General features: G+C 44.1%; 1 protein-coding gene across 1 annotated transcript; it reads right to left on the bottom strand.

Annotated features, from left to right (window-relative positions):
- Positions 1-1,357: 1,357 nt before the first annotated feature.
- LOC128841196 (aldo-keto reductase family 1 member B1-like) lies at positions 1,358-16,940 on the bottom strand. Its single transcript, XM_054036019.1, has 10 exons — positions 16,811-16,940; positions 13,779-13,946; positions 12,172-12,288; positions 10,947-11,024; positions 9,512-9,634; positions 6,277-6,383; positions 5,960-6,041; positions 4,695-4,778; positions 2,716-2,798; positions 1,358-1,877 (listed from the first exon to the last, which is right to left on the bottom strand). Exons 1-10 carry the CDS (start codon positions 16,874-16,876, stop codon positions 1,835-1,837), a joined length of 951 nt encoding a protein of 316 aa, XP_053891994.1. The 5' UTR covers positions 16,877-16,940; the 3' UTR covers positions 1,358-1,834.
- Between the last annotated feature and the right edge of the window lie 613 nt (positions 16,941-17,553).

The raw sequence follows: 17,553 nt of genomic DNA on the forward strand, positions 1-17,553 counted from the left end.
AGGGGCTTTTTTCCTCTACAACTGTAACAAAAATAATCTAGGCAATTTCTCAATTACCTTTAGGATTGTAAAGACAAGTACTTAAGTTAGCTATATCACCTACTCTTCCACAGTACCTATTGCCTCACAGCACACATGGGGAGTGGGGGTGGCAGAATTAAGGTTGCACAAGCAAGTGCTAACATTTTTACTTTACTCATGTAATATTACTTGGAAGAAATGATTTAACACTAACAGACCCCAGTCATGGGGGGGCAGGATCAAACCTCAGGAGCTTAGTACATGAGCCTCTACTGCAAGAGCTAAAGGCCAACTGACTGTTAGATTAATGAGTCTGCTCTACAGCTCTCGCACCATTAGATGGGACAGGCTACCACATCCAGGTCGTGTGTAGGTTACAAGGGCTCTTGCTAAGCCTCATTGACAGCAGCTAGCCCCTCCTAGTGGAATAGCTAGTTATAGACAATGGGCTCAGTAAACAAATGATTATTGCTTCAACAGCACCCAAACATCTCCATAGGGTTTTTTTTTTTTAAATCCTAATCTGTAGATGTGTCTGAGAAAACAGGTGTTGTCTGGCTCCTACCACTGCCAGACAAAGCATTGCAGCCATTCTTCTGTTGGTCCTCAAATTATTTTCTACTTTATGGACTTTACTTGCTTTAGGTCACCTGTGATCTAGTTACTGCATTAAGTATTCTGAAAAAAATTGCAAGTTTAGGGGGCTCCATTCTACTCCAATGTTTTAAAACATGCTTTCTCCCCATTTACCTAAAGGCTTATATTTTAGAGATCCAGGGCTTATCTAAAAAGTACTTCTGTGATTAATGAGCATTATGACAATCTAGCTTTGTGTCCAAGGCTTCCAGCACTACCAGACACTCTCCCGTGTGCACCCCACTGAGCCCAAAGCTCCTACAATTCCACTCACACCAAAGATAGATTTCTTCCTCTCCCTTTATGCTAAGTTATACATGGATCAGGTTTGTCATAGAACCACTTCCACTGCTGAGCTAGTGTGTCAGGCCCTCAAAGTGGGTCACAACCCCCTTTGAATGGGGTTGCCAGGGCTGGCTTAGATTTGCTGGGGCCTGGCCTGGAACTACCCAGGGCTGAAGCCAAAGCCTGAGGACTGAGCTTGCAGGCCCCCTGCCGGGGGCTGAAGCCCTTGAGCTTCAGCTTTGGGCTCCAGCCCAGAGCAGTGGGGCTTGGGTAGGCTCAGCTTTGGTTCCCCCCTCCTAAGGTTGTGAAGTAATTTTTGTTGTCAGAAGGGCATCGCGCTGCAATGAAGGTTGAGAACCACTGCACTAGCCTACTGGTGCACAATTTAGTGAAGTGAACTCTACACTCATTCAAATAATTGTACTCAGAATTGTTTAATGTCTTAGATACAGTAGGCACAGGATAGTTATTATCCAGCTGGAACAATAAGACAACAGGCATACAAGTAACTGTATAAAGAGTTACATAGTTAATACAGCATCCCTTAATACACTGACTTTTGTGCGAACCTACCTTAAACTCCTCCTCAAGTGACTAGATGGGAAATGGAGTTTAATATACCAGTAAACAAGAGAGGAATGAAAGTTAACTTTTGGGGGGGGTAGTCTTGCAAAAAGCAGTACCTCCAACCCTTTGACAAAAAGGTAACCATCCAAATGTGTTAAATATTTTTTGTTTAGCTTTTATATTCATTCCTTCCTCCTTCAACCCCTGTGTAGGATGGTAAAAGAAGGGCAGACAATAGTTGAAGGACACAATCAGTATAGAAGAACAAATCAGAGCAGAAGAGGCTCCAACTCTAATAGCCAGAGATGCCAAGGAAACACCAGCTTTAATAATCTTCTTCAAATGGATATTCCTTGTGATTGACAGCACTAAAAAAAAAAAAAAAAAGTGGTTGTTACTGATATTCAAACTAACTACACACGTCCTTCTCTCAGGAAGACAGGTGGGTTTGTTAGTGCAGAGGTAGATGTTCACCAAGGAGGTCCCTACTGTAGGTATTAAAAGCATTCTGAACCTCCCAGCCATTCCTTCCATAGCACTTCTACCTTAGAGGAACATTGCTTGCTGGAGCAGTCATTAAATTTAGGTATTTGGAACATATTGCCAAGACAGAGGGGATTATGTAGGGATTATCTTCCTCTTGACATCAGTCATTCTAAGGCCTGGTCTACATTACTGGGTTAGGTCAATGTAAGATGCCTTGTCTCAACCTAGCTGTGGAAGTGCCTTCACTTATGTCAGTGGGAGCCAAATTTAAATGCCTCTCTCTGCCGATTTAACACCACCACCTCCCCAAGCAGTGTACATGGACGATCAATGTAATTACATCAATGCAGTGTCAGTAGACACACTGCATTGCCTTTGTTGACTGTTCCTGGCTTTCAAGAGCCATGTCCCACACTGACAATACAAGCGCTGCTAGGGAGAATGCGAAGTGCTGATAGAGTCAAGTATGCACACACACACGCGCAATTTAATAGCCACTGCAGTGGCCGTATGCTGATGTGACCTATATGGACATAATTTTGTAGTGTAGGCAGAGTCTAAGGTTTGTCTAATTATCCAAAGCCCACGATTTAAAATCTAGGGTCCTGCCTGCTTTCCCTTCCTCAAGGAGAGCGAGACCCTGCCTTGCCTTTAAAAGCAATAGTAAGCAATGAGTGGGATTTTTGGCATTCTGTAGGATTCAGAAGAAAAGCAGCCTACTTGAGCATTTCAACAATCCTCCAATTCCTGTTAAAGCTGAGGATGGTTTCCATCTCCTCATTAGTCAATTCAAAGTCAAACACCTGAAAGGAAAGTGTTTTCAGTTAGGTCTGTAAGCAGCTGGAAATTAAGTGCACCTAAAGTAAAGATAAGGCAGCTATAACTTAGAGCTGGGGTGAATTGTACCATATTAGGTGACCAAAAATTCCACTGAAGCATAATTACACCAGCTACCCTCACTTCAGATAGAGTGGAATACTTAGCACTAGGACAGGACATGGACACCTTTCATCTGTAACTGCTCATATGACAAGCTTCCAGACAGGGCCGGCTCCAGGCACCAGGCAACCAAGCACATGCTTGGGGCGGCACCTGGTAAGGGGCGGCCAATCTTGGGGTGGCAGGGGGCAACGCTGCACAGCGGGGGGGGCTTCAGGAGTGCAGCGCTGCGCGGGGGGTGGAGGTGTTCGGCGGCGCTCTGCAGGGGGGGGGGGTTCAGCAGCGCGGCGGGGGGGCGGCGGTTGTTTGGCGGCACTCAGTGGGGGGGGTGTTACGGTGGGGTGGTGCTTTTTTTTGCTGCTTGGGGCGGCAAAAAAAAGTTAGAGCCGGCCCTGCTTCCAGAAGTTCTACCCAGAACAACTAAAAGGAAGTCCAATGACTTCGGCAACATGCAATGGAAAGAGACCTTAGATTCTAAGGCCAGAGTACCTCTTTACTCCCATGAGTATTTCCACTGAAGTCAGTGGGCTGCTGGGTAAGCAGGTCTAGTCCCAGAAGGATGACTTGTGTGGCACCTACTCACTTATTGTCCCACTGACTTCCAGGGCAGTCCTCAGGCGAGTAACTTGTCTCCACTGGGAGAAAGAGGCTTGCAGGCAGACTGTGGCCCCTTAGCAAAGTTATGCAGTTTTCCTCTCAGAGTTTACATGATCAGACCCATCGCCTGCTAAGTTTTGCTGGGATTTCCCCTCCCTTTTTATAAATATAAACATTGAAATCAGGGTAGCAGTCCCCCAACAGTGATCAGTGCTAGATGCTTCAGAAGAAGGTGCAAGGAAGCCAATGGTGGAAAATTAGGGAATAACCTTCCCCCTAGACGACCTCTTTTCAATGCCCATCAATTATTGGTAGTATTATACCCCAAAGCATAAGTGATTATGGTGCTAATGCATTTTTAGCCTGTCCTGTACAGCTGATGTTTTAGGCAGCCAGAATGCTTGAGCCTACTAAGGTTTTGGTGTCAAGGATGTGTTGTGGCACTGCATTCCACTGTTAATTTATGCATGGTAGAAGTTATGCCTGTCATGTTCTTATATTAGATGCTCGTGCCAACTGATCTTTATTATATCAACCATTCTAGTGCCATAATAGCCCTTTTTAAGTCCTCGCCTCTCAACTAAATACGCCTAATCATTTCACACATTTGTCCATGTGTGTTTTTAAGTCTACTCATATTAAAATTACTTAAAGATAATGCATCCCAGTGGGTAGAGCACAGCTCTATTCTCAGTTCTGCCACTGGCCTGCTGGGTGACCTGGGGCAAGTCACTTCATCACCCTCAGTTTCCCCATCTATAAACAGGTGGATAATGAGTCTGACCACTCTTGCAAAGCATTTTGAGATCTACTGCTGAAAAGCACAATATAAGAAGTAGGTATTAAATTAGGTTTAACTCTAGCTGCATAAGAGTAGAATTAAAGCTTAAAATTAAGAGACTTGGAAATGTGGTATGACAAATAAGATGTGAGAGTTTAAATTTAAAACCAGGAGCGAAGTGAATTAACAAAAATGCAAGTTCACTTTAATTTTCACTCACAGCATGAACACAACTAAAAATGGAGTACTGAATACTGAAATATTGAAGGATCTTTCCACCTCTCTGCCCCTTCTCTTGCTCCCATCAAATGTAATATGGGTTAATGAGAAAATATGAAGATGTAATGGATAGGTGTAGCAATAGTCTTATTTGAAACCTTACCTTAAAGTTCTCCTCAATATGGTGTGGTTTGTCAGACTTGGGAATGACTGCCACATTCCTCTGGATATGAAACCGGATCAGAACCTGAGAGTAAAGAACAGGAATTCTGATGACACTGAAGCTACCAGTTACTAGTAGAGCTGGTCAAGGGCTTTTTGGAGGGTTTTTTTGGGGGTGGTGGGGTGGGGTGTATTGTTCTAAATAAGTTTTCTAGAAATGTAGCACTTTTTTTTCCTGGGGTTACAAACCAATTCCAGTTTCTGCAAATGTATTCATTGTTCAGAAGTATTCCTCAGATGGTTTGTGCAAAGAAATTGCATCCTGTAGTGTGTTTGCAAGCTGCTCAAGTCAACTATGAATTGTTTGCAATGTCATTGTTTCTGCTCCCTGCTCGGGTAAGAAGTTTTTGGAAAAGAGGATGTCCTCAGTGACCCCCATGGCCTGTGTTATACAGGGGTTCAGATGATCATAGAGGCCCCTTCTAGTCTTCAGAACTGAACGAGGAACAGCTAAGACTCCCAACTTTGACATCTTCAACAGAAAAAAGGGATGAATTTTTCAGGAAGCATTTTTGGGAAAAAAAATTCACCCTGTTTTTCAAGCTACTTCATGATTGGTGCTTGACAACTACTGACTGCGTGTGAGTGTGAGGATCTGTCTGAAGAGTCATTCTCTCAAAACATTCTTACAAGCAAAAAAACAAAACAAAAAAAACCAAACACACATTTGTAAGAGTGTTTATGAACAGAAAATACTAAGAAGTACAAACATTGTCAAACTGAGCAGCCATGAGAAATTTTCCTCAACTGTTCACAAACATTGAATTCTGGAAAACAAACACCTGCTAGTTTTAGTCAATAGAGAAACACTGAGGCGTTCACGAAAAATAATTTGGATGGATCAAAGATTCATAGGGTGATTTGGCTGAAGCACATTTGATTTTTTCCACAGCCCCTTTCATCATTAAGTTCATATGATCAACATGGCACTTTCTGGAGGGCACCCAAAGGCCCATCTTTAAGGCTGGTCAGCAATAATCTGTGCTAATGACAGGCACTCCCTGTTCCTTGCCAAGTCCTTCCTGTTCCCAGACTGAACTGTTTGTTCTGATAATCCCCCTCCTTCAAAACTGAGGTACGTTTAAAATAAGACATTCTAAAGAGTCACTGTGTAAGGATGGCAGAGTATCTGTAGAAGAGTGCAATGTTGGTGCAAGGCAATTTATTATAAAGGAGGCAACAAACAGTGCTGTGACTCCAATGTACCTGAGCAGAGGTTTTGCTGTGTTTAACGGCAATCTCTTTAATCTTAGGGTCCTCTAGAAGAGTAGGGTCCCCTGGCTTGGCCCTATAAAAAGAAAAAAAAGGGGGGTGGGAGGGGGGGGGGGAAGGATAAGAACTGTCAGTAGGTTAATGGTAGACTACCATCCCTTGCAGGATACATTTCACAGGAGGATTTGCAATATAGCAACAGAAATACGTATCAATTGTAACTGCATTGGTCATTCAACTTTCTTCAATGATTTGAGAGACATACATACTCTAAAATGCTTCCAAGAAGAGAGGCTGCCAAGCATTCTTACCAGGGCCTGTCAGGAGAGCCAAGGGGACTGTATGCGGTCACAGAGATCCCTTTGGATTGGCAATAATTAATCAGCTTCTCCTGGGTGAGGTATGGATGGCACTCAATCTGCAGGCACAAGGACACACAGGTTCACCCAGTGGCAGACTGTACTGCTAGCGCTCCAGAGAATACAGACCCTATGACTACCTTTGGAGCCATTTGTATGCCTATGGTATAAAGAAGTCTTGCAGAACATCTCACACACTAAAAATCTACGTGCCTTGCTGTTGATTTTATTTGCACTACAGTAGCAGCTAGAGCAGCAGTTCTCAAACTGTGGATTGGGACCCCAAAGTGTGTCGCAACCCCTTTTTAATGGGGTTGCCAGGGCTGGCATTAGACTTGCTGGGGCCTGATGCCAAAGCCCAAGCCCCTCCACCTAGGGCCGAAGGCAAAGCCCAAGGGCTTCAGCCCTGGGTGGCAGGTCTCAGGTTTTAGGCCCCCAACTGGGGCTGAAGCCCTTGGGCTTCGGCTTTGGCCCCCCATGCCTGGGCAGCAGGGCTCAGGCTTAATCTCAGGCCCTCCCACCTGGGACTGTGGGACTCGAGCGGGCTCAGGCTTCGGTCCCCACTCCTGGGATCATGTAATAATTTTTGTTGTCAGAAGGGGGTCACAGTGCAATGAAGTTTGAGAACCCCAGACTAGAGGCCTGAACCTATATCAGAGCCACATGGTGCTAGGTTCTGTACAAAATAGGGACAGTATCTGCCCTGAAGCGCTTCCAGTCCAAATAGACAAGATATACAAAGTACTATTATCCCCTCTGTAAAATGGGGAAACAAGGGTAAGTGACTTGCCCAAGGTCATGAAGGAAGTCTGTAGCAGACCAGGGTCTACAAAGTCACTGTTCAGTGAATTAACCACAAAATTGTTCTTCCTTCTTTTATCATGATGATGATGATGAAAACCTGATAATAGTCTACTTGCCCATCACACAAAAGTTACTCACCATGGTGAGTAGAATTTTGCTAGGGCAGGTATACATCTAATGCTTTAATGCTTTGTATATGGGCAACATGGCAGAGTAATTGTCGTCGTAGAAACCGGAACTTGGAGATTTCCCAACTTGTTGTTTTAACGCCTTAAATTTACATTAATATAGTTCTCAATCTCCTTTCATATACTGATTGCACATTCAAATAATGCAGCCTGTAAAGCATGCATATACTTCTACAAGAGCAGTGCATCATTTAAAAGTATTTCTTAGATTGTAAATACTTCAGGGCAGAATCCGTATCTTTTTAGTGTAGATGTAATGCACCAACCACAGTGGGAACCTAATCCTGATTGGGACGTTTGGGCACTCTAGCTACATAATATTAGACAACAACATTATTAAAAAAACAAATTGCTTTAAAACAGTTTAAGTTTATGTTTAAAAAAGGTGTTGGGCAAAGTGAAACGGCTTATTATGCTCCATAACTAAAAAGCCAAATGGAGTAGTTACCAAATCCTTTATCCTGCCTTCTGAAGTCACAGGAAACTGGCTGAGCAAGACCCCCCCCATACGTTCAAAGGTAAAAAGGAAAAGTCTTTGGCCTGATCATGCAGGTCTTACCTCGTGCAGGTAGTCCCATTGATGTCAATGGCACTGTTCACGTGAGTATGGATTCCCATGTTTATTCATGCTTATAGATTATGCTGCAGGAGCTGGTGTTAACTTGGCACGTTCAACTGGCAATCTCAATGGTCATACAACTTTATGGTTACAGTGCTGTGTCTACAAATACAGCCCCTCCCCCCCTACGCTTAGACCACGCTAAAGTTACACATTCAGCCAAAGGAGTCATTTAATAAAGCTGTAAACACTTGGGGGGGTGGGTGGAAATTATATGGGAACCCTTCCCAATCATACTGCAGAACCATGACATGACACAAGGATAACAATAAAATTAGAGGTATAGCTTTAAGACTCTGAAACGCTCATGAATGCTATTGCCCAGCGTACTGCATTAAGCAGAGGAACTTTCATCAGCCATAGTTTAAAGACAGAAATCTGTTTTGGGGTTTGTTTGTTTTTTGGCACCTTGGAAAAAACTGCACAAGTCAGGGAAAAATATAAATCAACTTTAGTGGGCTTAAATCAGTGGGTATATTTTGTAGGCTCAAATGTATCAGTGTTCTAGAACTCCTTGATGTTTAAGACATCTGTCATAGACTGGCTGGCCCTTTAAAGGGGAGTTGGGTTCTGCCTTGTCTGTGAGGTAGCAGTTAACTCCCTGATTATCTTGATCTGGTGACTTAATTACAACTATTGATCCCAGCTGTGAGTGAAAGGGTCAGAGAACTACATAGGCCAGAGGAGAACTCAGTTAAAGGGAGCTTCTGTTGGTAGGCAGAGCTGCCCAGAGGATTCAGGGGGCCTGGGGCAAAGCAATTTCAGGGACCCCTTCCATAAAAAAAAGTTGCAATACTATAGAATACTATATTCTTGTGGAGGCCCCTGTAGGGCCTGGGGCAAACTGCCCCATTTGCCCCCCCCCTCCCCCCGGGCAGCCCTGTTGGTAGGAAGGGCTGGATGAAGGCAGGTTGAAGTAGGAAGGTCCCTGGGAGAAGAGGCAATGAGGAAACCTGCTGCAAAGAAGAGCCTTCCAGGGAAAAGTCCTGGGTAGCAGTGCTCAGCTTACAAAACATAGAACGTCACAGAGTCTGAAAGTAGGGCAAAGGGAGTTAACTGCAGCATCACCCAAGAGGGGCAGAACTATCATTTGTTTAGATGTTTATTTGGATTTTCAGTTTGTCCTTTCATTACCTGGAAAGGGACAATACTTAAGAGGTAACTGGGCTGGGCCACAGAAGATGCAGACAGAAACAGATCAGGCCATTGCAGGGCCAAAGTGACCACCAGAGGGTGCTAGAGATGAAGACCCCTGCAATGTCAGGCTCGGATACCTGGCTGTGCGATGATGAGGAGTGAAACCGCTTACAGCATTTCATGGGGTTGTGAAAGATTCTATATTCTGCACATGCTGCTACGAGGTGTATCAGGTGAGTCTAGATGCCACATGACTACTGGGATGCAAGTTAGGATGGTCATTCAACAGTAATACTCACTAACTGAACTGCAACGTCGACAGATGTTCCTGAGTTTTCAGTATTTTGCTGAATTCCAAATTCCTTAAGTTCAGTGCAAGCATATGTAACCCAGTCTTTACACTATGTTCAGCAGAAACCAGCAGGAATAAATACCTTACCTGGTTGTTGGCAGGCTTGAATTTTAAACCAGGTTTAGTTAAGATTCTCTCAATCTGTTTGTGGTTAAAGTTGGAGATTCCAATGGCTTTCACCAGACCTGCATCCACCAGCTCTTCCATAGCCTAAGGGGACAAAGTAATCCAGTCATGTTCAGGAGCTAGTACTATTGCCAGTTTAGCCTTTTTCCTTTACCACATTAACTGATAAACCAATTAGGAGGTCAGACTAGAGCAGGGGTGGGCAAACTTTTTGGCCTGAGGGCCACATCTGGGTATGGAAATTGTATGGCGGGCCATGAATGCTCACAAAATTGGGGGTTGGGATGCGGGAGGGGGTGAGTGCTCCAGCTGGGGCCAGAAATGAGGAGTTCAGAGTGAGGGAGGGTGTTCTGGGCTGGGATTGAGGAGTTCAGAGAGTAGAAGAGGGATCAGGGCTGGGGCAAGGGGTGGGGCGTAGGAGGGGGTCGGGTGCAGGCTCTGGATGGCGCTTACCTCAAGCGGCTCCCAGAAGCAGCGGCATGTCCCCATTCGTCTCCTATATGGAGGCGCAGACAGGTGGCTCTGCACACTGCCCTGTCCACTGATGCCGCCCCTGCTGTGGGGGTAGTGCTTGGGTGGGGGCAGTGTGCGGAGCCCCCTCGCTGCCCCTACACGTAGGAGCCAGAGGGGGGACATGCTGGCTGCTTCCGGGAACCATGCAGAGTGGGGCAAGTCCCTGACCACGCTCCCCGGCTGGAGCTGGGCAAGCCCCGGACCCCACTTCCCAACGGGAGTTTGAGGGCCAGATTAAAACATCTGGAGGGCCGGATGCAGCCCCCGGTCCGTAGTTTGCCCATCCCTGGACTAGATGATCTAGTGGTCATGTCTGGCCTTAAAATCTTTGCATCTATGAATTAACTGTTCACATTAAGCATGTCTGTTCCCCAGAGTCAATCCCACCATCACATCCAGCCCAGCCCACCCTTTCCTCATGAGAGCCAAACCTCATCCTTTTAGGACACTGTCTTTTTATGCCATCTCATAGGAGCACAGAGGTTAATAAATCACTCCGTTTTTGACCTGACAAGAAAGAGACATAAAGAGCACAGAGCTGAGCCTCAAGCTACACAGATAGGCGATCACATTTTCTTTTCCACAATGCTCAGCCTACCATTATGGGGAAAATGGCATTCGCAGAGCCACTACACCTCCTAGACTGTGGGTAACAGCAACAGACATAGAATCATGCCACCCAAAGGGAATAAGGGGTAGATAGCTCTGAATGAAGAACATTTGGAAACCTTGAATTCCTAGTAATGCAAAGACCCTGTGAGCATCCCAAAGCAGAATACATCTCTCCAAACCGTAATATGAACAACACTGCAGCCCCCACCATTACAGGCATGCAGCCTTCTACTCAACTTCTGGTGTGTAAGCACGAAGAGGGAATTTTTACCTTCCACGTGTCCAGAATATCAGTGTTACTGGGGACAATCATACCGTTGTCATCTACAGGATGCGTCTCCTCACCAGCCTGTCATATCAAGACAGAAAGTTTAAAGAGATTTGTTTTCAGAGCTGGGATACCCAAATTCTACCAGCAAGACAAAATGGATACATAGGCCCCAATTCAACAAGGAACTTAAGCACATGCAAAACTTTAAATCAATGCGCTTAAAATTATGCACCTATTTAAGTACCTTGCTGAATCAGGACCATACTGCATATGGTGACTTGACTTGGGGCTAATAAAGGGGAAATAGTAACCTTTGTTCAAGTAATTAGCTTAATAAGTCTAAAGAGAGGAGAGGGAAGTCCCTTATTCTTTATGTAACAAGTTTCATTCCAGCCCTGGTATTCATTCCAAAAAATTATGGTTAATTCTGTGACTTGCTTCTTCCACTGATAATCACTCTAAATAGACTAATTAAGAACATAAGAATGGCCATACTGGGTTAGACCAAAGGTCCATCTAGCCCAGCATCCTGTCTTCCAACAGTGGCCAGTGCCAAATGCCCCAGAGGGAATGAACAACAGGTAATCACCAAGTGATCCATGCCCTGTCGCCCATTCCAGGCTTCTGGCAAACAGAGGCTAGGGACACCATCCCTGCCCATCCTGGCTAATAGCCATTGACGGACCTATCCTCCATGAACTTATCTTGTTCTTTCTCCCAAATTGGAATTCACACAACACTGCCCCTGCAGCTGAAGAAGCTTGGATGTGAAATGCCCTACTCCAAACCCATGCATTCTATGTTGTAAAGTCACAGTTCTGCTATTCCTTAGAGAGAGAAGTATAGTATGCAGCAAACAGAACTCCTAAAGAGCTAATTGACAGCTAAATACCCATATGCACAGGAGTATAGCCTTGCTTTTGCCATGTAGGTGACTTGCATTGGTAGCAACCAACAAGTGCTCCTAAGTCTCGGGAGGCTTGGATGCTGTGGAAGCAACATCTATAGATGCCTCCACCTCATCTTCACCCTTCTTCTGCCAGAGAAGTGGCCTCACGTTTCTCTATATAGTGTAACATTTAGATGAATAAAGCATGGCAAAGAGGCATTCCAGAAGGAGGCTAGTCCTCCTTGGCTGACTAGATGGTGGCCATGGCCTAGCATCTGAGCACTCAAGGATTCTCTCAGGATGATGTGGAGAAAAGAACTAGAGGAGGCTCACTACCTTGAATCCCATAGGAAAATGAATAAGGTAGAGGTCCAGGTAGTCCAGTTTCAATGCAGCAAGACTTTTCTGGCATGCCCCCTTCACAAGGGATCGCTCATGAAACGTGCACCACAACTGGAAGGAGAAAACAGTGCACGACAGTTACTCTGAAACCTTACAGAATCCTCCTGACCGGAGAGAGGCTATGTTATATCTACTAGAAACAGATCTGAGAGCATCACCCCTTCTGCTTCCATGGCTTATGCCAAAGACAGATCGATGTGTCTTGATGCTAAAATTGTAAGTCGCAGATTAAAATAGAGCCCAAACTCAAAATACAGTATTAGCACAAAGCAACTAGAATTTGTATTTATAAAAAGGGATTGACAGAATCAAGTTTCCGGCCATGTGACCCCCAGATGGGAAAAACTGCATATATTTTGGCAATTCCACATTTCCAAGGTGATTAAAGTTGTCAGTATGGCCTATTGATTTTTATAACCTAATTCCAAAGCTCAGATACAAGGAGAGAATTGTCATATGGTATTTGGAAACTTCAATAAGCCACACATCACTGTCCTGAACCCAAACTAGAGCTGGTTGTAACTTGTCTTTTATTTAAATATTTTGATGGAAAAACTGGCTTTTGACCAAAATTAAAAGTTGAGAAAAATGTTATTTTGGTCAAAATTTCCATTTTTTTTTAAATTGAAAAAACTAGAAACGAAAAATTCCTAGTAACAATTTCCATCTTCTAGTAAGATGTTTTTGGTTTTTTACCACCCTCTAACCTTCCTCACCTCAAAAGACCCCCAAAACAAAACAAAAATAACCAACATTTTATTTGTTTTGTTGACAAACAAAATTTTCTCCAGAAAATTAAAATACAAATACCCACAAATTTCCTGCTCTACTAAAAACTGGTTTTAGGCAGAGGAACAAATTCAGAGAGGAGCGCAGAGGTGATCTAAGTTGGTTTAGCTCATATGTCAGTGGGCCAGAAGAGGAAAAGTAGAGCAATTAAGGCAATTAAATAGAAAAGTAAAAGTTATAATAGGCCCCCCAACTTTAATTTACACCTTATTCCAGGTTTTCATTGCATTGCATTTCATTCGTTCCAATAATTTAGGCTTCCTTACACATCAGTAAGTAGGTCTTAAAAAAAAAAAAGTTAACTTAAGCATTGCCTCTGAATTTGACCTAGAGACTTTAATTTCTTGTTTTTCCTACCATGCTTCTTGGGGGAAAAGCCTTAAAATAGCAAAGACTCAAAATTTGCAGATCAGGAGAAATTAATATGATCATGGTGTACACGCTACCCTTCTCCGAGTTGTCAATATGTTCCCAGGACGGTTCTTCTCCCATTGCAAATAATGGATGAATTTTATGGAAGATCCTGTTCCAGACAACAGAATTACAGGAATCCCATTTTCCTTGATTTTACCCCTCTCCCTGCCTTGCTAGAAAGACAGAAGCATAAAACTGACAGTAGGGGTGAAGAGGATTATTCCCTCGGTCATTTTACCCGTAGAGCATAGGCTGTCTGTTGAGCTCCATCTCTCTCCATGTAACTAACTGATTTGCCCCATCACCCCATGATACAATTCCTGTAGCCAGGGTTGTACCTTACTGACAACAAAAAGATCTTCCCGCTTCACAACCCCTTCCTTGATTTTCTGCTGGATCCCATCCCCTATTTCACTCTCATTCTTGTACAAATAGGCACAGTCGAAGTGGCGGTATCCAACATCGATGGCAAACTTCACTGCTTCTTCCACCTTCCCTGGAGGAGCCTGAAAACAAAATGAACACCTGTAAAACACCAACGTTTCCAGATAGGAGAGTGGTTCAAACTGACCATAGAGGGGGTTTGCTAATCCAATGGCATGCCAACTAGATCAGACTAATCACCATTTTGAATGTGCTTCTGTACCTGGGAATTTTTCCTGTGATCTGTACTTATACAGAGCATAAAACTACTCAGGGTTTTGTTGTATGGGACGGAATCCAGAGGAAAGTGTGAAACACAAAGCAAGAGTGATTCAGAGAACCCCAGTTGGAAGGGTCAGTTTCTAGTTTGAAAATAGTGTTGGATTCCTGGCTCTGTAACTATATCCAGCATTATATGTAGGCTACACAACCACCATCAGATCTATGTATGGGGGTAGCTCTTGCCTACCTGCCCCTCCCTCTACCTTCTCCGACCTCCCCCCTACACACACACACCAACCAGGATAGCTTTGTGGGGATACCCCTTTGCTACTACAAGCCTAGCCCAGATCAGCCACCCTCCCTATCAGTTGGGACAACTTTTTGGGGGGAGGTTGCTCCCTTAAGTACCCCCACAACCCTCTCCCCACATGCACTACCAGGTAGCAGAAGCCTAAGATGGTACTGTGTCTAGCATTAGTCCTGCTTGCAAGATGTAATCTTGCAAAAATATTATTCCCAATTTCCCACAGTTCATGCACATGTTTCTGGAGTCATGGGAGTGAAAGGTGGTTGGGGGAGGACTTGCCTAACAGCTCTCTCTTCTAGATGCACAACGTTGATATTTTTATTAGTTGCATTGGAGTTAATGGGTGCTGTGTGGCTGAATTCCCTAGATGGCTTTGAAAGCCTCAAATCCAAATGCTGCTGGGCCTCTTTGGTTATTTGCTCCCCAATTGTGTAACTTCATTTAATATATGCTCAGGGCCAGATAAGTGATACATATGATAAGACTATTCAATGCTGTACTTTTTTTTTACTGCAAGTGCATAAAGACTGCCCTTGGAATGGATGAGAAGGTAGAAAGATTTTTTTTTCTCTGTCCTCACTTCAAATTTTGTCTAGTCAAATTTGAAATCAACAGAAGTGGCAAGTGCTCTACACATTTCAGGATCAAACGCAGAAGAAACAGGTTCTCCTTTAGCTCAGTCAATAACTCTGCCTCTTTGACCTGCAGAGATGCATTCAGTTTCTTGCTGGAATGGATTCCTTACAAATAAAACACTTATTTGATTAAATTAACCAGATGGTATAGGTTATCTATTTTGTATTATTCACAGAAAGAATGGCAGTTAGTTATTGTTACCACAATATACCTATGCCATAGCTCTTTTTATAATCTCTAAGACATGTATTTTCAAGCTTCTTCATAGCACAGACCACATTTTAATACAGAGATTCTCTTGGGGACACTCCCCTTGCCTCACAAGCTTTGCAATCATATGGATCAATCTCCCTTCGCACTGGCTACTTCATAATCACCCTGTGGTAAACAGCACTTGCTTAAGTAGAAGGTGAACACTAGGAAAGTCTGTAATATTTTAAACTTTTTAGCATGATCCAGCAGGTGGAACAAGGACTATGTGTGCCCACTGCCCAGGCAGTTATCCACAGCGCACAGCTTGAGAACCTCTGCTCTACATGTTGATAATTATGCAGCTAAAAGTAACAGATGTTGGGCAGAGATGATAGACTTCAACAACTCTGAATGTTCCTACAGCAATGTTAACTTTGTCTCTGCATTAGTGTACATCTGAAGAGGGTCTTTCGTCACATGACCACACAATACTGAGTAGTGCAGAATACTGGCCATCAATACAATATAATAAGTAGAAACTGCAACTATTTTCCTATAACTATGAGCTCTTTTTTACTGTGCATAAAACTGTTCTAAAACAATGTACACACTGGGTGATCTTTGCTTGTTCTCTGTGTGATTACATTGCCAGCTTTAACATTGTTTTAATAGATTTTTGTACATAAACACACTCCCCTGGTAAGAGCGATTCTTGTAATTGCAGTCCCAATTTGTCACCATGAAAGCAAGTGACATCATAAACCCTGGACTGAAGGGAAAAAAAGGAATTAAAAAGGAGGAAGGGCTCCATTTATACAGACAGGATGGGTTTCTTTTCTCAATTACATCACTGTAAATTCAGAATAACTCCATCAATGCCAACAGAGCTATTATGGATTTAAACGTCTGTGACTGAACTCAGAAGTTGACCTACATTTTGCACTTGGGATCTAAAGATCAAGAAAGAAATACCAAGAATGCCAGTTGTCATGCCTTCATAGAATCTAAGGCCAGAAAGGACCATTATGATCAACTTTGTATTTAAGTAAAATATATCCCAAAATTTGCTACCAGGGGCCAGGGACCCTTTGAAAACCCGAATTTTTAAAGTCTTTCAACTAGATGTGTTGTCTCACTGCTGGCTCCATTTTAGTCTTAAACCAACATTTTATGCTCACAAGTAGCTGCAGAATCTAAGCATCTAGAACAAAGCCCGATTCCTACAACTGCTGCTCATTAGCCTTTTATTGACTTTGTTAGAAGAGCAGCTGAAACGCTGCTGGGCTCCTAAATCCATATAAGGGCCAGGCATTGAGCGCGAGAAAACCAAACGCCTACCAGGAAATTGGACTTCACAATGACATCCAGATCTCGCTAGCAACATAAACAAAAATAGCTTGCAAAAGGGGAACTAACTGGCCTCTGGCATTGCAGGAAGCCCCGAGGGAAAGAAACGCCTGCCTTTTGCACAGACACAGCTGGAAACTTTGGCCGCATTTGTAAAAGGAGAAACAAACGCGAAGAGCCGAGCGCTGCCTGAGACAGAGAGCAGCTGCAATGTACCCGACGTGCCAGAGCCTTTGCAATTACCTGCCAGGTACCCAGCCCCAGGATGGGCATTTTGGCCTTAGTGCTCAGTTGCACGTAGGTCGCCATAATCCCCGCTCTGTGGAACACGCCCCTCGGCCCCGCTCCAGCGGAGCCGCTTTAATAGGTCTGGCCACGCCTCAACCGCCGGGAGTGAGCGGCATTAGCTGCGTTGTGCCGACCCCGTCAGGCGAGCGGGCGAACAGCGCCTTGTATCGCTGTGTCAGCGTGGAAGGGCTGAGGCAGCTGTCCCCTCTCTCCACGTGGTATGTTACACCAGCTAATTGGTCTGTCCTGCTCAGGGTTTGTCTTTATTTCAGGAATAGGGTAACCAAGGCATTTAAAAACAATGGTCTCCTCCTAAATCCGTATTTCAGCAAATGAACGAGTAGCCTAAAGCTCTGAGCGTGCAGCAGTTCCCAAGGGTGAGTTGTGGGCCCTGAACATCTCTGAAAATCAGGCCCCACCTGTCTCAGACTAGGTCCCCGAAGTAGGCAAGCAAGGTGCCAAATCTAAAAATATGCATCTTAGATGCTCTGTGCCTCATTTTCCCATCTGTAAAATAGGGAAGAGCCTTACCTGCCTGAATAGGCTATTGTGAGGCTCAGTTAATTAATGTTTCTGAAGTGCTCTGACATCGTAGGACGGAAGCAGCAATAGAAATGTTATTGAACTGCAGGTTCAGATCACCCTGCTAGGGTGACCACATGTCCTGTTTTTATAGGGACAGGTCCTGATATTTGGGG

The sequence above is a fragment of the Malaclemys terrapin genome, chromosome 1 (genome assembly GCF_027887155.1).
Source record: "Malaclemys terrapin pileata isolate rMalTer1 chromosome 1, rMalTer1.hap1, whole genome shotgun sequence".
In the NCBI taxonomy this organism is placed as follows: Eukaryota; Metazoa; Chordata; order Testudines; family Emydidae; genus Malaclemys; species Malaclemys terrapin.